General features: G+C 38.4%; 2 protein-coding genes across 13 annotated transcripts in view; both read left to right on the forward strand.

Annotated features, from left to right (window-relative positions):
* The first annotated feature begins 928 nt into the window (after positions 1–928).
* LOC140622056 (toll-like receptor 1) overlaps positions 929–25,047 on the forward strand; it is a 41,246-nt gene continuing 17,127 nt past the window's right edge. The window contains exons 1-3 of one of the 7 annotated variants that reach the window (XM_072807541.1): positions 966–1,041; positions 6,945–7,002; positions 22,984–23,162. The gene's annotated coding sequence lies outside the window, so the exon portion shown is untranslated. Of the gene's footprint in view, positions 1,131–6,944; positions 7,003–22,983; positions 23,163–23,317; positions 23,340–25,047 lie in introns of those variants that run through there. The other 6 variants (XM_072807531.1, XM_072807535.1, XM_072807530.1 and 3 more) reach the window with 6 other exon arrangements.
* Positions 957–20,559, forward strand: TLR6 (toll like receptor 6). Of its 6 annotated transcripts, none has more exons than XM_072807481.1 (3): positions 959–1,041; positions 6,945–7,002; positions 17,230–20,559. In XM_072807481.1, the coding sequence occupies exon 3, from the start codon at positions 17,299–17,301 to the stop codon at positions 19,690–19,692; it is 2,394 nt and encodes a 797-aa protein (XP_072663582.1). In that variant the 5' UTR covers positions 959–1,041; positions 6,945–7,002; positions 17,230–17,298; the 3' UTR covers positions 19,693–20,559. The 6 variants fall into 6 exon arrangements, with proteins under 6 accessions (XP_072663597.1, XP_072663582.1, XP_072663608.1 ...); XM_072807507.1 differs by having other exon boundaries at positions 18,636–20,559; XM_072807471.1 differs by lacking the exon at positions 959–1,041 and adding an exon at positions 1,051–1,130.

A 25,047-nucleotide genomic window follows, 5' to 3' on the forward strand; every position in this document is an offset into this window, starting at 1 on the left:
CTTTGGGCAAATTCTGCAGCCTTTAAGGCTTTGTTTCCTCATCTACAAAATGGGCACAATCATAATATCTACTTCGAAGACTCGTTATCACCATCAAATGCAATAATGGCATATAAAGCCAATAACACAGTGTGTGACACACAATGAAAGCCCAATCAACGTGATTAATAGTAAATAATAATAATAATAATAATAATAATAATAATTAGTGGATCTGGGCTGCTGAAGTGGCTCAGCGGTTGAGTGTCTGCCTTTGGCTCAGGGCATGATCCTGGGGTCCAGGGATCGAGTCCTGCATTGGGCTCCCTGCAGGCAGCCTGCTTCTCCCCCTGCTTGTGTCTCTGCCTCTGTCTCTGTGTCTCTCATGAATAAATAAATAAAATCTTTTTTAAAAAAAAAAGAATTAATGGATCTAATAATACCAAACGTTGGTCAGAACATGGGGGCGGGGGGAAGAACATGGGGAAAGAGGATGCAACTTCCCCCAGGTGTGGCTATGTACACACATATCAACTACTAAAATCTCCTTGAAAGTTGATTTTTCCAAAAAACAAATCCTGGACCTAAGCTTATTTTACTTGGAGGCATGGCACCTCATCCAGCTAAAAGCATGCTCCAAAATTGCTTGATAGGGGTGGTTGCAATTCTTTTGGAAATGTTAAATCCGCTGCCAATAGAAAACAGGCAATGTTCATTCAATAACTACCCTGGTGACAATGTAACATTCCTGCTGCAAACTCTTACAGATCAGTCTCACCTTAGAAAAACCATTTTTCTTCACCTGGTCCTAACCTGTGCGCTCCTACGAGTTTAAAAACTGGTCCGCAGCCGCTCAAACCTTGCTGACCCACCTGCGTTTCAGGGGACCTTTGAAAAGGAAATCCCTACGCAGGGGTAATTCCAGGAAGGCTCAACAGATGGCACAAAACCATCTCTGTGGTGTCACTTCCCCGAAACCCAGGACTTGGCCTTTTGTCATGCACTTACTTCCCCGGGGGCCTGTGGCTTACTTTCTCTTTCTTCTAAGCAGGAGACGTCTAGGTAAGTAAACTGGCTTTTGTGGCCCTTCCAGATTACGGCTCCCACACTTCAACTATGCGAGAAAATGCCAAAGGCGACACCGGAGGCAGGTAACGCTTCTTTGACATTTTTGCCGGATGAGTTTAAGTGCCCTTTTAGAGGGGCCGTGGATGTCCTTTGCAATTACAAGGACAAAAAAGCAGGTGGCTCGGGGCTGTCTTGAGAAGACGGTAAAGAGACGGAGCCCTTGCGCAGCTCCGCGGAAACCCCGAGCGGTGTTCCTGCCTGGGTTTGGGGCTGCGCTCCCCAGCCCCCTGCAGCGCCGCGGCAGGGCGGCCGCCCCGGGGCAGCCAGCACCCGGCGTGGGGGTCCCAGCAGACGCGAGCGGGAGATCGCCCCCGTCTCAGGGGACCCTAAGTTGTCCTTGGATAGCTGTCGCTAATGCAGAAGCATCCTGGAGATGCTGTGGGCGCTGTTCCTCTCGCTGTGCCCGGCTCCCCACGCGGGGACAAGCCCGTCCTAAGCCGAGGGAGTGGCCGGGAAGGGTCTCGAACCGCCTGCTTCCAGGTCTGGCCGCTGGCCTCGGACCAACACGGCAGAGCCTTTCTTGCACAGCGGGTGACCTGACTGTGCCCTCGCGCTCCCTCACCTCAGTGTTTTGTCCATCGTGTCTTTTTGGTGGTTTTTAATTTTCATAGATCCTATCCACCCAAGGTTTTTTTTTTTTTTTTTTTTCTCCTCCCCCTTGAAGTAGAGCCTCTTCTGTCTTTTTCTCCCTCCCTTTCTTTGATGCAATAAAGGAAAAAAAAAAAAACAAAAACACCTTTTACCTTTTATCTCTGCTTACTTCCTTTGAAAACAAATTATGAACTCTCTGGCCGACTGCTTCCCCCCCCCCACCCCCCTTTTTTCCCCTGCTACTTTCTTTTGCTTAAATAGAAAAGCTCCTGGCCGGCTTGTTAAGAGGAGACACTAGGGACTGCTTGAGGATATAAAAGCCCTTGGAGGAGTATTGTGTGTGTGTGTGTCTGTGTGTGTGTGTGCATGTGTGTGCACGTGTGTGCGTGTGTGTGCATGTGTTGGGGGGGCAGGCTGTTCTCAGGCACCTGGTCAACCTTCCTACACGGTGGCTACGTTTCAGTCCCCCATCACCGCACCGTGGAGGGACCTCGTGGGGCTTCTCATCCACGAGTGTCAACTACCTAGTACCCCGGGGAAGCAGTGCTCCGGAGTTATCAATATTCCAAATGATATAGACATGTTTCTTTAAATATAAAATATTTTTGCATTAGCTATATTTTGAGACAAATCTTTCGAGTTAAAAAAATGTTCAAGGGACGCCTGGGTGGCTCAGCGGTTGGGCGCCTGCCTTGGGCTCAGGTCGTGATCCTGGTCCTGGGATCGAGTCCCGCATCGGGCTCCTGCATGGAGCCCACTTCTCCTCCCTCTGCGTCTCTGCCTCTCTGTGTCTCTCATGAAGAAATAAATAAAATCTTTTTTAAAAAGGTTCAAAATTAGAAATTTTGCAAATACATATAAAAATATAAGAAAGAAAATGAAATTTATTTATGATTCAGAGATAACCACGATTGGCATTTGGTGTATTTATTTCTTCCCGTTCTCTTTTTCCCGAGGCTTGTGTATTTTGTCAGGTTTTATTTATTTTTTTTTTAATTTATTTTATTTATTTATGATAGGCACACAGTGAGAGAGAGAGAGGCAGAGACATAGGCAGAGGGAGAAGCAGGCTCCATGCACCAGGAGCCCGATGTGGGATTCAATCCCGGGTCTCCAGGATCACACCCTGGGCCAAAGGCAGGCGCCAAACCACTGCGCCACCCAGGGATCCCCTTTTGTCAGGTTTTAATCATATTTTACAAAATTACAGTTCAACTACATATACGATTTTGTGTTCTTTTACTCATTATATTAGTTATAAATTACAAATATAAATTAATATAAATATAAATTATATTTACATAACATTATATTACTTCAAAAGTACAATATTTGAGGCTGCATGCTATCCCTTGTTATAGGTATATAATAGCTGACTAAACCATTTTCTACACTAGATATTATCATTTTTTTCAATTTTTCTTCATGTCACAAGCATTTTTCATAGTAATATTTTTATGTGTATTTCTGATAATTCCTTTTGGATAGAATCCTGAGAAATGGAATTGTTAAAATAAGGATAAGCATGTTTTTTAAGGAATTTACATTTTGTACTAATTTTTCATTTCTGCTAGTAGTAAACAAGAGTTCTTATTTTACTCACACCTACCAATACTATATTTTTTAATTCTTCCAACTTAGTAGGTAAAAATAATCATACTTTGGGATCCCTGGGTGGCGCAGTGGTTTAGCGCCTGCCTTTGGCCCAGGGCGTGATCCTGGATACCTGGGATCGAATCCCACGTCAGGCTCCCGGTGCATGGAGCCTGCTTCTCCCTCTGCCTATGTCTCTGCCTCTCTCTCTCTCTCTCTCTGTGTGTGTGTGTGACTATCATAAATAAATAAAAATTTAAAAAAATCATACTTTTTTTATCTTTAAGAAACAATTCCCATTTGATTCACTTTCTTTTATGCTTAAATATATTAAATTATAGCCATCCTAATATTCCCTTTGTAAATGCTTCATCCTATATCTCCAAAAGAAATATGTTTTCCTACATGGCCAAAGAACATTATCAAAAATTAACATTTATAATTTTTTAATAGAACCTAATGCTAATCCATCTTTTTTTTTTTTTTTTTAATTCATGAGAGACACACAGAGAGAGGCAGAGACATAGGCAGAGGGAGACTGATACAGGACTTGATCCCAGGATCTGGGATCACCACCTGAGCCAAAGGCAGACAGTCAACTACTGAGCTACCCAGAGCCCCCTGGTGGGTCCATCTTAAAATTCCTTCTCCCCTTATTATTCAAGTAACTTCTTTGCTGGGTCTGTCTAAACTGAGATCCAATCCAAAAACATGATTTATCTAGATGCTATGTCCTGTTTTATTTTAATATGCATTTTTAAAAATTCAAGTATGGTTGACATGCAATGTTACATTAGTTTTAATACGTTAGTATCAGTTCACAACATAATGATTCAACAAGTCTAAATGTTATGCTGTGCTCACCACAAGTGTTGTTACCATCTGTCACCATATGACACTATTACAATAACATTGACTATATTCCCTTTGATATACCTTTTATCACCTTGACCTATTCATTCCATAACTGGAAGCCTGTACCTCCCACTCCCCTTTACCCATTTTGCCCATCTTCTCAACCCTTCTCCCTTCGGCAACCTCCAGGTTGTTCTCTGTATTTATGGGTCTGTTTTCTACTTTTTTTTGTTTATTGATTTATTTTGCTTTTTGAATTCCACATATAAGTGAAATCATATGGTATTTGTCGTTCTCTGACTTAACTTCACTTAGCATTATAGGTCTGTGCCTGTTGTTGCAAATGGCAAGTAATAATTATGGTTGAGTAACATTCTATTGTATAGCTATACCACATCTTCTTTCTCCATTCACCTATGGATAGACACTTGAGTTGCTTCTATAATCTTGACTTTTGTAAATAATGCTGCAGTAAACATAGGGAGCATTTTTATTTTATGTGATATTGGACATAATTCATATTATTAACTATTGATTTTTATTTTTTAAGCTCATAATGTGCTCTTCGTTTAAATATTTATTGTTATTTTTTAATTAATTAATTGCTTTTTTATAGACAGCAAGCACGAGTAGGGGGAGGGGCAGAGGGAAAAAGAGAGAATCTTAAGCAGGCTTCACATCTAGTGTAGAGCCCAATGGGAGGGCTCTGTCTCATGACTCTGAAATCAGGACCTGAGCTGAAATCAAGAGTCAGATGTTTAAGTGATTGAGCACCCAGGCACCCCAATAATGTGATCTTCTTAATTTTGAATCTAGAAATTTGAAGAATACAGATAACAGCTAAGAGGAAAATAAAACTCCCTTATAATCTTACCAGGTAGAGATAATTACTTAGTATCTTGATATGTATCTTAATTTTCCCACGTATATCTATACATATTTATTGCTGTACATTCAAAAAATAAACTTTTTGTCACTTACACATAGTGTACAGTTTCCCATGGAATTAGGTTTTCACTATTTTTAAAGGCCACACTGTAATATTTACTTATATGGAGATAATTATAATTTGCTTGACAACCCAGTAATTTTCGATGATTAGATTTCTTTTTCAAAAATTTTGTGCTGACCACTTTATTGTACTCTTTTACTGGTCCTAACAGTTTTTCCCTTACTTCTCTTGGATCTCCCACACTAACAATCATATAATCTAAAAATAGTGATAATTTTATTTTCTGCATTCCAATATTTCTGTCTCTCATTCCCCTCCTACATCTTAATTATAATGGCTAGAACTTCTAGAACAATGTTAAATAATAGTGGACATTCTTGACATTGAATTTAACAGAAATGCCTTGGGAGTGTGATATTTAAGTTAGACACTTTATATATTTTATATGAAGCTTTCAAAGTATCTTTTCAATATCTACTTTATTTAAAGTCGTATTTTTAGTCAAAGGTGAATGCTGGAATCTAGCGAGTGAATTTTTAGCATCTGTGGAGATGCTCATCTGTTTTTCTTAGTTTATCTATTGATGTATTATCATCATAGATTTGCTAATAATAACAAGCCATTCTTACAATATAAAAAATCCTAATCAATCATTACATGTTATCCCTTCAGTAAAGAGCTAGATGGATTTCTTCATTCTGAGCTTTTCCCCACCACCAAATGATTGGAATTTATCTCTTTTATTTGTATTTTCAAGTAACTATTCTTAATTTTATAATATACGTACTTAAAGTTGCATTTTTCTAATATCTTCAATTAGTTGGTATCTATCTGTAGATTCTCCCCAGTCAGGCAAGGATCATAGCATGCTTTTTGTTCACTCTGTCCATCTCCCCCACTGTCTACTAATTTCCCTTGTGATTGTTGGCAATTTTAATTCCACGTTGTTATTAAAATTTTTGTCATCAATATTTATTGGAATTTAGCACTGAATTTTCCTACCTTTTTTTGCAAAGTATTGCTTCTTGCATTCTCTTTATTGCTTTTTTTTGTTAGGGAGTCAGTTTATTTTTCAGAGGATAGTCTATCCTCTGGTAATTCAGACAGTGGATCTGTCTTCCATATCTTTTAGGATTTCTTTTATGTATTTCATCACTTTGGGCTCATGTGCTGTGCTTTGGTCGTCTATCTCACTAATTCTCACATCATCAGCATTGCCACTCTGCAATTCAACTCACACAAAGTGTTTTCCATCTTAGTTATTAGGTTTTTAATTTCCATGATTCCTGCTCCATTCTCTTTTAAGATTCTTATCTCTCTCTAAGGATATCTATCTATTACCAATGGCTATTCTATCCTTTTACCTCTGTTTCCTTGGGTGTTAACTTCTATCTTGAGTTTGGTTCCTTTCTATTCTGGTGCTTGTTTTGTAAGTGTCATACTTTTTGATTGTACAACCCAAATTGTGGTTGAAGCTCCATGTCAAACTGCTTGTTGATCTCTTTTCACAGCCTATTCATCAGAAAGATGGAACAAACTAGTCTGTATTAATTTTATATTGCTGTTGTAGCAAATTACCACAAATTTAGTGGCTTAAAAAACACATCTGGTATCTTACAATTCTGTAAATTAGTATTCCAACATAGGCCTTGTTGGGCTTATATAAAGATGTTGGCAAAGCTGCATTCCTTCTGTAGGCTCAAGGGGAGAATCTATTTACTTGCCTTTTTGAGTTTCTAAATGCTACCTGCCTTTCTTGGCAGATGATCTCTTCCTCATGACAACTCAAGTTCTCACATCACAGCACTCTGACCTCCTCTTCTGTCTCCCTTTTTTTGTTTTTAAGGACCCTTGTGATTACATTGATTCCATTTGAATAATCCAGGACAACCCTCTTATTTAAGGTCAGTGGATTGGGAAATTTTATTCCATTTTCACCTTGAATTCCTTTTCCATGTAATAGCATATTCACAAGTTCTGGGATTAGGAGGTGGACATCTTTTAGAAGCTAGTACTCCATCATAGTCCAATCTATTTGTGATTCTCAGAGACTTCTCTTGGGGTCAGTTCCCGTAAAGACTTCTCTTCCTGACTTTAAATGTGTGTGTGTGTGTGTGTGTGTGTGTGTGTATTTTCTCCCCCAGCATTTAGGGGATTTAGGGTGAGAAGAGGAGACTAGAGTATGTGCACAACACATTGTTGACACTAAGAAATTTTAATGTTTGTAATTGAAAACGTGATTTTCTTGATCCAGAAAATGTTTAGAACATATAAAACAGTGGTTTAAAGAATTTATTCTGGGGATGTCTGGGTGGCTCAGTGGTTAAGTGTCTGCCTTCAGCTCAGGACATGATCCTGGAGTCCTGGGATCAAGTCCCACATTGGGCTCCCTGCATGGAGCCTGCTTCTCCCTCTGCCTATGTCTCTGCCTCTCTCTCTCTGTATCTCTCATGAATAAGTAAAATCTTAAAAAAAAAAATAAAAACATTTATTCTATAGTCTGAAAAATGACTTATGAATTTCTGCTTTGTGGTATTTATTTAAAAATTTATTTGACTAAAGAGTAAATATTAACAAGTGCTCCATGAAACCTGGGGACTTAGATATACAATATTCTTTTTCTATAGGTTCAGTATTTCTATTCAATCCTTTATTATTTTATTCAAATCCTCTTATGCTTATCTTATGCTGCTTGATCTAATTGTGACCGAGGAATGCACCGTCTTCACTATCAATATCTCCTTGTGTTTTTAGCATTTTTACTTTGTAAATTTTGATGCAGTTATTCATTGTGTAAGTGTCCTTATCTGTTATATTTTCATTGTGAGCTAGCTATTTGTTTTAACCAGTATGAAGGAGTAGCTTCTCTTATTCTCATTGCCCAATTCTTTGATACTTTGACCTAATGGAGTATTACATATACAAACTGCAACTCTTGATGAATAGCGCCCCTTAGCGTTCTTATCTTTGCACTCTTTACAAGTATTGTATGGCTTACACATCTCAGAATGCAATAGGTACCCACTCTCAAGTCCCTCCCTACCTCTTGTTTAGTTCTTTTTCCCTCTCTGGATTTGAAATATAATTAACACATAACACTGTGTAAATTTAAGATCTACAGTGTGATAATTATATATATATCTTATTTATAAATATATATATATTTATTACAAAATGGTTACCACAGTTAACACATCCATGACCTCACATAATGACCTTTTATTTTAGGTTGTGAGAATCTGCTCTCTTAGCAATTCTTGAGTATATAATATGCTACTGTTAACTATAGTTACCAGGCTGCATATTAAATTTCCAGAACTCATTCATATTATATCTGGAAGTTTTAACCTTTAACCAACATCTCCTTATCTCTCCCTGTCTTTGAGCCCTTGGGATCCCTTTTCTACTCTATTGGTTTGGCTTTTTTAAGATTTTCATACAAGTGAGTTCATAGTATTTATTTTTCTCAGCCTGACATTATTTCACTTAGCATAATGCTCTCAAGTTTCATCCATGTTTTCACAAGTGGCAGGCTTTCCTTCTGTCTATGGCAAAGTAATATTCCTTCGCCATATATATATATATATATATATATATATATATATATATATATATATATGTGTGTGTGTGTGTGTATTTTTTTTCACATTTTCTTTACCCTTTCATCTGTCATTGGACACCTATGTTGTTTCCATGTCTTGGCTATTGTGAATAATGCTGCAATGAGTATGGCGATGTATGGTTTTGAGACAGTGATTTCATTGCCTTTGGATATATGCCCAGAAGTGGGATTGCTGGATATATGGTAATTCTATTTTTAATTTTTTGAGGAAACTACTGTTTTCCACAATGGATGCACCAATTTACATTCCTACCAATGGTGCACAAGGGTTCCCTTTTCTCCACATCCTTGTCAATACAAGTTATCTTTTATCTTTTTGATATCCATTCTAACAAACATGAGGTAACAGCTCATTGTGGCTTTGATTTGCATTTCCCTAATGACCAGTGATGTTGAGCATCTTCTGATGTACTAGTTGGCTATTTGTATGTCTTCTTTCAAAAAATGTCTATTCAGGTCTTCTGTCCATTTTTAAGTCAAAAAAATTTTTAATGTATTATTATTATTTGCTATCGAGTTGTCTGAGTTCCTTATATATTTTGGATATTAATCCTTTATCAGATAATATGACTGAAAAAATTTCTCCAATTTTATAGGCTGACTTTGCATTTTGCTGCTTGTTTCTTTGGTTGTACAGATGCCTTTTAGTTTGATGAAGTCTCATTTGTTTATTTTTGGTTTTATTGCCTAAGTTTTTGGTATCAGGTCCAAAAAATTATTGCCAAGACCAATGTCTGGGAGCTTTCTCTCTATATTTTCTTCTAGGAACTTTATGATTTCAGGTCTTATAATTAAGTTTTTAATCCATTTGGAATAAGTTTTTTGACAGTAGAATAAGATAGGGGTTCTATCTTACATGTGTATATCCAGTTTTCCCAACACCATTCACTGAAGAGACTACACTTGCCTTATCAAATATTTTTTACTCCACTTTCAAATATTAGTTGACTATATATATGCATGGGTTTATTTTTGGGCTCTTGATTATGTTGCATTCATCTGTGTGTCTGTTTTTATGCCAATACCATACTGTTTTGATTACTACAATTTTGTAGTATAGTTTGAAATCAGGAAGTGTGATTCCTCTAGCTTTGTTCTGTCTTAGGATTGCTTTGGCTAGTTGGAGTCTTTTGTAATTTCATATGAACTTTAGAATTTTTTTTCACTTTTCTGAAAAATGCCATTGGAATTTTAATAGAAATTGCACAAAATCCATGGCTTTGGATACTGTGAAAAATTTAACAATATAATTCTTCTGATCCATGAATACAGGATATCTTTCTATTTATTTGTGTCTTCTTCCACTTCTTTCATCAATGTCTTAAAGTTTTCAGGATATAGGTCTTTTACCTCCTTGGTTAAAATAATTCCCAGGTATTTAATCTTTTTGATGCATTTGTAAATGAGATTCTTCTTTCATTTCTTTTTCAGAGAGTTTGTTGTTAATACATAAATATGCAACTATTTTTATGTTGGTTTTGTATCCTGCAGACTTACTGAGTTTAATAGTTCTAACAGTTTTTTAATGAAGTCTTTCAGACTCTCTACATATAAGATCATAGATCTGCAAACAGAGATGCAAACAGAGAGAGAGAGAGACAAAATTCCTTCCCATCTTTTGTCAGGGAGTCTATTTTCCTGAGGCAAAGCTTGAGTATGCCAGGGTTTTTTAAATTTGGCTCCTGATACCTTTTCATGCGTGTAGATGCTTTTGGATCCCACCATTAATTTTCCATCCTTCTTTGTTTTTGGTTGCAAGGTGGGTTTTAAAAGTTTCTGTGTTTTCATGGGCGTTTTGGTGGCAATTGGAAGAGGCTCTAGAAGAGGAGTAGTGAGGGATGTTTAAAGATTTTATTTATTTATTTATTTATTTATTTATGTATTTATTTATTTATTTTAGAGAGAGAGAGTGTTGTGTGTGTGAGTGGTGGAGGGGGAGGAAAGAGGGTAAGGGAGAGGAAAGGGGAAAGAATCTAAAGCAGACTCTGCACTGAGCCGAGGTGGGGCTTGATCTCATGACCTTGAGATCATGACCTAAGTCGAAACTAAGAGTTCGATGCTTAATCAACTGAACCACCCAGACACCCCTAGGGACTTTTAGCCATATGCCATTATTTTTTAAAGATTTATTTATTTGTTTGTTTATTTATTTATTTATTTATTTATTTATTTATTTATTTATGATAGACAGAGAGAGAGAGAGGCAGAGACACAGGAGAAGGGAGAAGCAGGTTCCATGCTGGGAGCCTGTCGCGGGACTTGATTCCGGGACTCCAGGATCACGCCCTGGGCCAAAGGCAGGTGCTAAACCACTGAGCCACCCAGGATCCCCCCATATGCCATTTTGTAATGAAATTCTCTAGACAGAAGAGTTTTACTCTTCCAAAGAATGGTTGATTGAGACCCTATTTATCTCTTAACTATTTACTATTTCCAATGTGCCCTCAGGTAATGAACAGTGGATCCTTTTGTTAATAAAACTGAACAAGTAGTCAAAATCTGCTTTCAATTTTTTCTGCTCCACAAGGCCCTACTTAAGTAATGTTGTCTACTCTTATCTCCTGGGAGCTTCTAGATGTTTACATGTGTAGATCAGTCCCTGAATAGGGTAGAATGAACCTCATATTCCAACCCTTTGTACCAGTCCCAAGTATGGCATCTGTTCCTGCACCTGCCTCCACCCGTCAGACAGGTAATCTTTTCTCATTCACTAAGCATCAGTATCATGAACATCGATGCCTATAATCTGTTGTACAGTGAGACTTTCTGGGCTCTGGGAAAACTGTTATCTCTTACACATGGCAGCTTCAAATTGACATGCTTTCTGATTTCTTCAATGTACTTTTTAATATTTCACTCTTTTCCTGTTTTATCAGCATGTCAACTGTAGGAACTTGATGTTTTCAGATTATCCAATGCCAGATCTTGTCACGTTCAATTTGTTGCTTTTGGTCTAATGTGAATTGGAAAAAAACACATATCCATTTTTATGGGAATTGTGTCAAAGATCCTGTGACTAAAAAGATTTCCTGTGACCACAAAGGGTGGAGTACAAATGTGATCTCATCTGCCTCTTCCCACTCTGTAAGAGTACCTCTAATATCTACCTGTAGGTGGTTCTAGGTAGGTGTGGCTGTAAAGACTCTGGTGTAGGTGCAGGATGCTGCCCTGTGAACATCACAGCTGCCATTGCTGCTCTTAGGATGCTGCGGAGGGAGTAAGGCAGCTGTGGGGCCTGTCTGTCCTGCTAGCTTTTGTTCCCTACAAGGGCTTTTAAGTGCTTTTCCATGCAGATCAGAGCTGGAATGGTATAGACTCATGAGTGTATGTCTTAGTTTCTGGGATTAGCTTCTTCTTTTTTTTTTTTTAAGATTTTACTTATTTATTCATGAGAGACAGAGACATAGGCAGAGGGAGAAGCAGGCTCCCTGTAGGGAGTCTGATGTAGGACTCAATCCCAGAACCCTGGGATCACCAACTGAGCCAAAGGCAAACACTCAACCACTGAGCCAGCCAGGTACCCCCGGGACTAGCTTCTGCTTGACCTTTTGCAAAATTATAGTCCCACTGTTTTGTCTCAGTCACAAACATGGGATCCATGGGCTGGTGTGCCCTCAGCCAGTCATTAATGCCCAGTTTGGCATATATTAATCATACCTACTCAGATGGCTCCATGAACAGTGGTATCATCTCTGCTAGCCCAGCTACAACTGGTTTTAGTGAGGTCCAATTCATGGAAGTGGAGATGGTTCTTCATTGTGACACAAATTTGGCCTTATTCCAGTCTTCACCTTCACAAAAGGATTTATCCTGTCATGTACCAAAGAGATTTAGGCATCAAGCCACAGGTGGATGCACCTTCCAATCCTTCACCATTCCTTTTTTAAAAAGATTTGTTTTTATTTGAGGGAGAAAGTGTGTGAGCATGAGCTGGGGGAGGAGCAGAGGGAGAGAGAGAATCCTCAGGCAGACTCCCTACTGAGTATGGAACCCCTTAGCATGGACCCTGAGATCAAGACCTGAGCCAAAATCAGAAACTGGATGCTCAATCAATTGAGCCACCCAGGTGCCCCTCCCCCAATCCTTTTAACTCATGTTGCCTTGACTGATCTTAGCTGAGGACCTGAAAGTCTGGCCAAATGAGTGCATGGTTTCTCAATGACCACCAGGAGTTTATCTCAGGTTCATCTAATCATTCACACCAACAAGCCCTAATAGGCCACACTGTTCACTTTCTTGGAAAGATGTAGGAGAGGAAATATAGCATAGGTTTCTTACTTTGTACTTACAGTTCATATATAGTCCTTTTAACATGGATACTATTTACCATTCAAGAGTCATTTTTACCAAAAAGTAGTGTTTTCTGGTAACATAGAGGACATTTTACATGTGTCAGATTATCAGAAAAGAGCTAGAAAGTTAATCGTAGGTCAGATTAATCACTGGAGCAAGAGATAGATAGATAGATTGTTAACCCTTTACCCATGAGAAGTCACTGGTTGCAACAGATGGTTGAGTTTAGTGCCAAATTGAATACTGGTGTAAACTCTTGAGAATGTCTTATAGTTTCTGGGAATAACTCCTTGATTGCCCTTTTGTAAAATTTTAAATTATCACACTGAGTGATATAACATTTTGGAGGGATAAAGGAGTGCCCTTTAAAAGAGAATAAAATATCCTCTAAGTCCAATGAAAACAGACCATAGTCATGTAGTTAACTTTTAAGACAATTGACTTAATACCATTGTCCAGTAAGTGAACGCCTGTGCTTTTTCAGAAACCATTTCTATTAATACCTTCTTCTTCTCCTTCTCCCCCCTACTTTTTAAAATCCATTTTGATTTTATTTTTGTGTATGGTATTATAAGTGGCCCAGTTTTCCTAAAACCATTCGTTGAAGAGACTGCCTTTTCCCTATCGTATAATCTTACTTCTGTTATTGTAGATGAATGGACCATATAAATGTGGGTTTATTTCTGGGCTCTCTATTCTGTTCTATTGATCTATGTGTCCATTTTTGTGCCAGGATCATTTTTTTTTTATTACTACAGCTTTGTAGTATATCTTGAAATCTGAGACTGTGATACCTCTGCTTTGTTCTTCTTTCTCAAGGTTGCTTTGGCTATTCAGGGTCTTTTGTTGTTCCAAACAAAGTTTATTTGTTCTAGGTCTGTGAAAAATGATGTTGGTATACTGATAGAGATCTCATTAAATCTATAGATTGCTTTGGGTGAAATGGACATTTTAATAATATTGATTCTTCCAATTCCTGAGCATGGAATATTTTAAAATTTTTGTGTCATCTTCAATTTCTTTCATCAATGTTTTATAGTTTTTGGAGTACAGATCTTTCACCTCCTTCGTTAAGTTTATTCCTGGGTATTTTATTATTTTTGGTGCAATTGTAAATGGGATTGTATCTCTTAAATTCAAATTGGACAACATAGAAGAAATGGGTAAAATCCATTTGTAACCTTCCAAAACTAAATCAGAAAGAAATAGAAAATTTGAACAGACTGATTACTAGCAATAAAATTGGATCAGTAATAATTAAAAAAAAACTCCCAAAAAACAAAAGTCCAAGAGCAGATGGGTTCACAGACAAATTCTACCAAACTTTAAAGAAACGTTAATATCTGGTCTTCTTAAACTATTCCAAAAAATGAAAGACGAAGAAAAGCTTCCAAGTTCTTTCTGTGAGGCCAGCATTACCCTGAAACCAAAACCAAAAAAAGACACCACACACAGAAAAAGAACTACAAGCCAATATCTCTGATGAATATAGATGCAAAAATCCTCATCAAATATAAGCACGCTGAATCTAATAATCATTTTTTAAAAATCATTCACCACTATCAAGTGGGATTTATTCCAAGGATGTAAGGATGGTTCAGTATTTGCAAAGTAATCAACGTGATACAGCACATCAAGAGAAAGGATAAAACCATATGATCATCTCAATAGATTCAGAGAAAGCATTTGAAAAGTATAACATCCATTCATGATAAAAATCTCAGTCAAAGTAGGTTTACAGAGAACAAACCTCAACATAATAAAGACCTTATATGCAAAACCCACAGCTAGCATCATACTCAATGGTAAAAAACTGAGAGCTTTTTCTGTAAAATCAGAAACAAGACATGATGTCCATTCTCACCATTCTTATTCAACATGGTACTGGAAATCCTAGCCATAGTAATCAGATAAGAAAAAGAAATATAAGGCATCCAAATTGGCAAGGAAGAAGTACAATTTTCACTATTTACATAAGGCATGATACTGTATATAGAAAACCCTAAAGAGTCCCCCCAAAACTACTAGAGTTATTAAATAAAGTCAGTAAAATTGCAGCATAAAAAATTAATATACAAAAAAACTTGCATTTCTATATACTTCTCTTTTTAATGGACTCCATTTTTAAAGAGAAGTTTTAGTTTTATAAAAAAATTGAGCAAATAGTCCAGGAGAGTTCCCATGTACCCCTTCTCCACAGTATACAGCTTTTCCTATTACAAAATTTTGCATCAGTTAGGCACATTATAATTGATATATTATTGTTAACTAAAGTCTATGATTTACACTTAGATTCAGGCTTTGTGCTGTATAGTTCTATGGGCTTTGACAAATGCAGAAGTTCATATATCCACAATTGCAATATCATATAGAATAGTTTTACTGTCCTAAAAAATCCTCTTTGTCCTGGTTATTCATCTCTCTCTTCTCCCAAACACTAGCAACCATTGATCTTTGTATTTTATCTTTAGTTCTGCCTTTATAAAAATGAATGCCATAGAGTTGGGATAGAAGGCATGCAAATAAATTAGAAACTATTATCCATTTATGGAAGAAAAAAAGAAAAGAAGAAAGAGAAGTAACACTACCCAACTTCAAGACTTCCTGTATACAAGACAGTATGGTATTGGTGAAAGAATGGACAGAGAAGTCAATGAACCAGAATGAAAAACTCAGAAACAGGCTGACACAAATATAGCCAACTGGTCTTTGACAAAGAAGCAAAGCAATTCAGTAAAGAAGATAGTCTTTTCAATAAGTGGTGCTGGAACTATTAGACATCCACATGCAACAACAACAACAACAACAACAAAGAGGGAAGGATCTAGACACAGACCTTACACTTTTCACAAAAAATAGCCCCACATGGATCATAAATCTAAATGTAAAATATAAAACTAGAAAATTTCTAGTGGATAATATAGGAGAAAATCTAGGCGACCTTGGTATAGAGATGATCTACATCAAAAGCATAATCCATGAAAGAAAACATTGTTAAGTTGAACTTCATTAAAATTAAAACTTTCTACTTTAAAAGATGCCATTAAGACATGAAAAGATAAGACTAGCTTGGAGAAAATATTTACACAACACAATCTGGTAAAGGACTTGTGTTCAAAATATATAATGAACTCTTAAGTTCAGCAATAAGAAAATAACACAGTTTAAAAATGGAGAAAAGAGGGGATCCCTGGGTGGCGCAGCGGTTTGGCGCCTGCCTTTGGCCCAGGGCGCGATCCTGGAGACCCGGGATCGAATCCCACATCGGGCTCCCGGTGCATGGAGCCTGCTTCTCCCTCTGCCTGTGTCTCTGCCTCTCTCTCTCTCACTGTGTGCCTATCATAAATAAAAAAAAAAAAAAAAAATGGAGAAAAGAAAAAAAACAAAAACAAAAACAATAAAATAAAAATGGAGAAAAGATCTGAACAGAGACTTCACCAAATAGCAAATTAGCATATGAAAAGATACTCAATATCATACGTCATAAGAGAATTGCTAATTAAAACAATGGGATACCATTAGCTCTCTGTTGATGCATTGCCTCAATGTTTAACCAGGCTATTTGCAACTTTGCCCTAGCCTTCACTTTCTGTTTTCACAAAGCCAAAGGTCAGCCAGGGGTGAAAGTTTAGGATTTTCTTAGGTCTTTTGAGCATGCAGATAGCCCTGGACACATGTGTGGCTTTCTAGATTTCCTGGTATACGTGGAGCTTTCCAAATACTTTTTTCTCTCCTGTGTTTCTTTTCCAGCCTCTTCCTTCCCTGGCTTTTGGGTGTGTGTGCTGTTTGTCCCATTTGTTATTCCTTGTTCCAGGTGCCTGTGGCTGGTACGTTTGCCTTTAAAGATTTTCAATAAACATTACCCAGGAGACTGTTCCAGTCCTGAGAAAGTTCTGAAGAGGGTTAAACAAAGCTAAGCCCCTGAGTGGATCCCTCAGAGAGTGCCCAGACAGGATAAAACCCAGAACCATAAATATTCGGTAACAAGGTCTGTATTGCCTCCCCTGGAACCAGCAAGCTGCATAACTGGGAAAAATATCACACTAATTATGTGGACAGAAATGACTCTGATAGTGAATGAAAAGATCATTGAGATTTTGTGTTTAGAAAGTGGAGGTTTGAGGAGCAATCATTCAAAATTTATACATCTTAATGTGTGTTATATATTTTATTTATTTATTTATTATTTTTTTTTAAATGTGTGTTATATTTTTAGAATTTGGATACATATCAAGATGCTCTGAAGAACAGCAACAACCCTTTGGGGAATAGTCATTTCAACATCATGATCAAAGACAAAGACTCTATCACTGGAAGCTTCCATTTTGTGTACATTGTGACCTTAATAGTTGGAACCATAATCCAATTCTCTGATGAAAGTGAATTTACAGTAGACATGTCAAATATGAACCTTACTCATGTCCCAGAAGACCTGCCACCAAAAACCAAAATCTTAGATATGTCTCAGAACAATATATCTGAGCTTCACCTCTCTGACATGAGCTATCTCTCAGGACTAAAAATATTGAGAATTTCTCATAATAGAATCTGGTGGCTTGATTTTAGCATTTTCAAGTTCAACCAGGATTTGGAATATTTGGATTTATCTTACAATCAGTTACGGAACATGTCCTGCCATCTTATCAGGAGTCTCAAGCATTTAGACCTCTCATTCAATGACTTTCATGTCCTGCCCATCTGTAAGGAATTTGGCAACTTGACACAACTACAATTCTTAGGTTTAAGTGCTACAAAGTTACGGCAATTAGATCTGCTACCAATTGCTCATTTGCATCTAAGTTATATCCTTCTGGATTTACAAGGTTATTATGCAAAAGAAAGTGAAAAAGGAAGTCTTCAAATTCTAGATACAAAAACACTTCATCTTGTTTTTCATCCAAATCAGTTATTCTCTGTACAAGCAAACATGTTAGTTAATAATTTAGGGTGCTTACAACTGACTAATATTAAGTTGAATAATGACAACTGTCAAGTTTTAATTCAATTTTTATCAGAACTCACCAGAGGTCCAACTTTACTGAATTTTACTCTCCAACATGTGAAAACAACTTGGAAATGCTTGGTTAGAATTTTTAAATTTCTTTGGCCCAAACCTGTACAATATCTCAATATTTATAATTTAACAATAGTTGAAAGCATTAATAAGGAATATATTCATTATCCTAAAACAGCACTGAAAGCATTGACAATAGAGCATGTTAAAAATGAAGTTTTTCTTTTTTCACAGACAGCGTTATACACAATTTTTTCTGAGATGAACATTATGATGTTAACCATATCAGACACACCTTTTATACACATGCTTTGTCCTCCACCATCAAACACATTTAAGTTTTTGAACTTTACCCAGAATGTTTTCACAGATAGTGTTTTTCAAAGTTGTTCCCACCTAGTTAGATTGGAAACACTTATCTTACGAAAGAATAAATTGAAAGACCTTTACAAAGTAGGTCTCATGACGAAGCATATGACATCTTTGGAAATATTGGATGTTAGTGTGAATTCTTTGGAATATGATAGATATGATGGAAATTGCACTTGGGTTGGGAGTATAGTGGTGTTAAATTTGTCTTCAAATATACTTACTGACTCTGTTTTCAGATGTTTACCTCCCAAGGTCAAGGTGCTTGATCTTCACGATAACAGAATAAGGAGCATTCCTAAACCAATCATGAAGCTAGAAGATTTGCAAGAACTCAATGTTGCTTCCAATTCTTTAGCCCACTTTCCTGACTGTGGTACTTTTAATAGGCTTTCTGTACTGATCATTGACTCTAATTCAATTTCCAATCCATCAGCTAATTTCCTCCAGAGCTGCCATAACATTAGGTCCATGAGCGCAGGGAATAATCCATTCCAATGTACATGTGAGCTGAGAGAATTTGTCCAAAGTCTAGGCCAGGTAGCAAGCAAAGTAGTAGAGGGTTGGCCTGATTCTTATAAGTGTGACTCTCCAGAAAACTATAAGGGAACCCTACTGAAGGACTTTCACGTGTCTCCGTTATCCTGCAACACAACTCTGCTGCTTGTCACCATTGGGGTCGCTGTGCTAGTGTTCACTGTTACTGTGACTGCGCTCTGTATCTACTTTGATCTGCCCTGGTATCTTAGGATGGTGTTTCAGTGGACCCAGACCCGGCGCAGGGCAAGAAACACACCCTTAGAAGAACTCCAAAGAACCATCCAGTTCCATGCTTTTATTTCATACAGTGAACATGATTCTGCCTGGGTGAAGAATGAACTGGTACCCTGCCTAGAAAAAGAAGAACTAAGGATTTGTCTCCATGAGAGAAACTTTATTCCTGGCAAGAGCATTGTGGAAAATATCATAAACTGCATTGAGAAAAGTTACAAGTCCATCTTTGTTCTGTCTCCCAACTTTGTTCAGAGTGAGTGGTGCCATTATGAACTGTACTTTGCCCACCACAATCTCTTTCATGAAGGATCTAATAACTTAATCTTGATCTTGCTGGAACCCATTCCACAGAACTGCATTCCCAGCAAGTATCACAAGCTGAGGGCTCTCATGACGCAGCGGACTTACTTGGAATGGCCCAAGGAGAAGAGCAAACATGGACTTTTTTGGGCTAATATTAGAGCTGCTTTTAATATGAAGTTAACACTAATTGCTGAAAACAATAACGCAGAAGCTTCTTAAAAATCAGGAAATCCCATTTAAGAAACCATCATTAACTTGGATTCTGATGAACATGATGGTTTTTTTTTTTTTTTAATTTATTTATGATAGTCACACAGAGAGAGAGAGAGAGAGAGGCAGAGACACAGGCAGAGGGAGAAGCAGGCTCCATGCACCGGGAGCCCGACGTGGGATTCGATCCCGGGTCTCCAGGATCGCGCCCTGGGCCAAAGGCAGGCGCTAAACCGCAGCGCCACCCAGGGATCCCGAACATGATGGTTTTAAGTTGCTGTCTAGATGGTGCCCCTAGTCTCTCTACACATTCAGTGAAGACTTCATGAAAACTGTTTCAGCTCATCTGGGGAGCAAGGCTGGAGGCTGAGGTGGTGCTCAAACCTGTGTATTACAGGTAGCTCAGTGGCTTCTGGTTCAACCATTCTGTTTCAAATGCAAACACCCTTGAGTAAATGCTCGTTAGAGGACCTTTGCTCTCCCTTCTCCTTTCCCAAATGGATTCTGTGTGAGCAGGAGTTTATGGGACTTCATGGTGACAAGGAAAGGCTCAACCTCAGAAATGTACACAATGGCCCTTGGAGTGTCTTATGGAGCCTCATTGGCCTCTAGGTGAACTTTGTCATCCTGTTCAACTTTGGAGTTTGGGAAAAAATTAGACCAGTTATAAAAAATAAATATTTTTTTCTGAGTATATTATTAAATTTTTGATCCTGGCACACAAATATGTAGTTAACCAGTGGGGACTCATGATTTAATAATTTATATATATAAAGGGAAACACAGTTGACCCTTGAACAACATGGGTTTGAACTGCATGGATCCACTTGTACGTGAACTTTTTACAGTACAGTAGAATAAATATATTTTGTCTTCCTTGTGATTTTCTTAATGTTTTCTTTTTTCTAGTTTATTTCATTGTGAGGATACAATATATAACACATATAAAATATGTGTTAATTGACTGTTTATGTTATTAGTAAGGGCTCTGGTCAACAGGAGGCTATTGGTAATTAAATTTGGGGGTGTTAAAAGTTATACATGGATTTTTGAGTGCACAGGGGGTGAGTACTCTTTACTTCCACATTGTTCAAGGGTCAGCTGTACAGCCTTCAGTAACAGATTGTTGAGAGCAAAGATATGGATTTATTTGCTTGCAAAGGAAACTCAGAGCCAAATTTATTTATAACTCGTTATTGAATAGGACTTTTCTGGTTGTTTTAGAATTTTAGCAAATGGCTGCCTTCTTGCTGTGTCCTCAGATGGCCTTTCCTCTGTGTGCACACATTCCGGTGTCTTTTCCTCTTCTGACAGGGAAAATCACACTGGATTAGGGTCCCACCCTTATGACCTCATTTAACCTCAACCTCAAAATTTGTATCTCCAAACATAGCCATATTCTAAGGTACTGGGGGTGAGGACTTCGACATGTATATTTTGGAGGGGACACAATTTAGTCCATAACAGATGACTATGCAGATAAATTAAAAAACATTGTGAGAGAGGTTATTAGTTGTCACCAATATTCCTTCACCTTTAATTTAATTAATGTGTGAATTTTCTCGGAGCACTGGACAACTCAGCTAGAGAGTACATTTCTCAGCCTCCCTTGCAGCTTGATGTAGACATGTGACTGAATTCTGAGTGTGGGATGTAGCTGGAAACTGTGTGCCACTCTGGGTCATATCTCTAAGAAAAATGAGCATGGATTCCTTTGCCCCTTCTACCTTTCTACTGGATAGGAGATACGAACTGGAGGATCCATCCAGAACCTGGAGATGATAGCCACATGTGGAGGATATGCTCCTCATTGTACCATTTTGAGCTTTTCAGGCCAGCCTCTCACCCAGTCCTGGAATGCTCACCTCTGTTATGTGAGACAGAAGTAAACCTGCACCTTATTTAAACCAGAATATGTTTGGGATCTTTTAACAGAGCATCTTCACCTGCACCCTCATAAATAGACATTAATGCCCCACAGGCAGTGGTACAGCCCATGACATTTTCCTCCCTATGTAAACATATTATGAGAGAAGAGTGTGTATAGTCCATCCTGAAACCTGCAGCAGAGTCCCTGACATCTCGACTAAGCCACCAATACTTGTCCCTTGTACAACCGCTGGCCTCCTAACTTACCTTACTTTTACTTTTTCCTCACATATTCTCCAAAAAGCAATTGGAGAGATTGTTTTTAAAGTGTAAGTTATATCAAGCTCTCCCCTTTTTAAAACTTTCCAATGAGCTCCTCTTACAATTAGAACAAAAGCTGAGCTCCTCATGACCTGTTATCATGGTCTGCTCTCCTCCTGCTCTGAACTCACCTGTGCATCTCTTTCCTCTCTCTCCCTGCCCACCACACTCCAGCTACAGCTGCCTCTGGCTCTTCCCCAAAGCTCCACACTGATTCCCACTTCTGTAGGATGAGCAACTTAAAATTCTATTCTAAATTTGGATTAAATAATCATAGAAATGATATATTATTCATAGTAATAGAAGATGCAGAGAATAATGACACAGATTTACATCCATTGGTTAAGAAAGTCCACTTCATGGAGTATATCCTTTTTTTTTTTTAAGGTTTTATTTATTTATTTGAGAGAGAGACAGAGAGGGAGAGTGCATGTATGTGCAGGTCGGGGAAGAGGCAGAGGGAAGGCAACAGAATATCAAGCAGACTCCCCACTGGGTGTGGAGCCCAAGGTGGGGTTCAATCCCATGACCCATGAGATCATGACCTAATCTGAAATCAAGAGTCAGACACTCAACCAACTGAGCCACCCAGGTGTCCCCCACCCACTGGAGTATATACTAAAGAAATAATTGTTCATACACATCCTAAGGAAATGTATGAATATGCATGAATATGCAGTTTATTGCAGTGTTGTTTATAATAGCAAAAATTGAAAGTAACTTGAATACTCAACAATAGATTGGTTAAATACATTGTTAATTAAAATATGCATTGTAAATAAAATAGAATATTATTTAGCCAATAATAAAGTTGTAGATGATGAGAAGAATAAAGGCAAAAAAGGTAGATAAAATTAAATTTCCTTACCACTTGCAGCCTATTGACAAATACTTGAAATAGGCAGAGTAAGGCACTCCTCGAGGAACTCACTACTGCCTTAATGTTAATACTTTGCCACAGGCAAAATGCAGCCTTAGCTTGACGTTAGCCAGAACTCCAGGATCCTAGTAAGTCTTCTTTAGCATGTGAAAATCCTTTTGGGAATTTCTTTTGTCTTTACCACCCCCTCAACTTGAAAGTATATAATCAATCCTTCCTCACAATTCCAGTGCAGCTTTTCCTGCCCAAAGGTCCGGTCTCTGAGCTTTAAGAAAAACACCTTTCTGTACCAAAAACATCTCAACAATGCTTTCTTGAACTTTTGCTGCTGGCCCACATCACATCATCTTGGTGCCCAGTATGTAACCTGAGTCTTCTCATCTGGATTCTAAGCCTGGATACAAATTTAGTAAGTAGTTCCTCTTCTCTTCTTTTACTTTCATTTCAGGAGCTTTTTAAGGAGTGTGGTCTTATTGGAGCACTTTCATGTTGATCACTCAGGCTGCAATCCTCTATCCTGTGGCTACTCTATGGGAGGGAGCAAAAGACTGCCTTTCACCTGGAGGCTAATACTCTGGCCAGAATGGTAATAAGACCCAGAAACTTGATGCCCTCCCTTTATTCTTACTGTTTTACAAAGTTGTCTTTCTTGAGCACAGGGCAGCTGTCTAAGTTACTAGGATGGCTGCTGACCTTGACTCCTGTGTGTGGTTTCCTCCTCACTGGTCTAAGGTGATCCCCTTCACATCTCTGGTCTAGCCACTTTTGACTATGAGACCTCCAGTAGGAGCTGGCCAAAAACTGTATCAGATGAATTAAAACCCAACTGGGGAACCTCTTCCTAGGGAAGTCGGCTGGAAAGACTACAAGTGTTGGAATGTCACTTAGACCATGAAGATTTTTTTCTTTATTTCTTAATTTTTTAAAAGATTTTATTTATTTATTTGACACACAGAGATAGAGATAAAGAGAGAGTAACACAAACAGGGGGAGCAGCAGGCAGAGGGAGACAGAGAAGGCAGGCTCCCCGATGAAAAAGGAGTCCAATGTGGGGCTTGATCCCAGAACCTTGGGATCATGACCTGAGCTGAAGGCAGCCACTTAACTGACTAAGCCACCCAGGTTCCCCCATGATGGATTTCTATTTTAACTGTTTTCTGTCAATGTTTTCTGTCTCTACTAACTACTTAAATCACAATATTGGGCTATTTACCCTTGTAAAGTTTTTCTAGTGATTTCCATGGGATAAAATGGTGGGTTTTTCTTTGGCCCATTCACCAGTGCCATTTGTAACCTAGCATGCGATGGGGAAGCAGGGGCAAAGGCCAGCATCTTTCCTACAGGACAAGGCAGTGTTCATAGTGATTTAGTTCAAAAGATGCCCCCAGTTGCTTTGACACTAGGAACCTCTGACGTATCCTGCATGGGACACCACCTGGGAGTTTGGGGGGATTTTCTTAGTAATGGTCCTTCCCTAACACTGTATGGCCCCAGTACTCCTTAGTCCTAAACAGGCCTCCCTCCTCCTAATAAACCCAAGCTGTTGGAGGAATCACAGGTGATCCCTCACAAAGAGGACATGACTCTCTCACTGTTCCTCCTCCTAATACACCCTGGTTACTCTTGTTGCGTGTGGGAGCTTCTCTCTCATTCATTTTCTGGGTAAAAGGCTATGATTGGAGCCATTTGTCTCTGGCTAGTCTACCTCAGGATGGGAAGTTTAATGAATATTCCCAAGCAGCTGCCAAACTCCTTTTGTTTCAGGGAAGTCCCTCTGTCCTGTTGTGGACTCCTATTTTCACTTGGTAGAAAGAAAACATGTCTTTCACCTGTCCAAGCTGATAAGCTTTAAGATAGGGAGTCTACTTCCTCTGCCCTCTGGGCTTTTATCTACCTCCAACCTTGCTGGCAGCACCTCACCTCTTCTGTTCTCCCCTTTCCTCCCCTTCCTGATTCTGCTCTAGCTTGGTTATGACTTGCACAACTGGCTCCAGTATCATCCTGGGTGCCTCCAATGCCTTTGGCTCCTCCTTCTACCATTGCTATCAAGGAGCAGAGAGCACCCCCTTGGACTTAAACCACCCACTTCAGATTACCCCACTGGTGTCCCAAGTAAAAATTGACAATGGGGAACACATTGACTGACTTTTAAGTGGAGCCAAGTGGAAGGTATTTGGTATTTAAATTAATTTAAGTTTGTTAAGTTTAATTAAGATAGACCTATCTTTAGAGTTACCAGCATTATGTATGAAACTTTAATTCTACCAAGGTTTACTAAAGTCAAATAAGCTCCT

This window comes from Canis lupus, chromosome 2, assembly GCF_048164855.1.
Source record: "Canis lupus baileyi chromosome 2, mCanLup2.hap1, whole genome shotgun sequence".
NCBI lineage: Eukaryota > Metazoa > Chordata > Mammalia > Carnivora > Canidae > Canis > Canis lupus.

Coding starts and splice junctions, on each gene's coding strand:
- TLR6 (XM_072807496.1), top strand. CDS start 17,299: ATGATCAAAGACAAAGACTCTATCACTGGAAGCTTCCATTTTGTGTAC.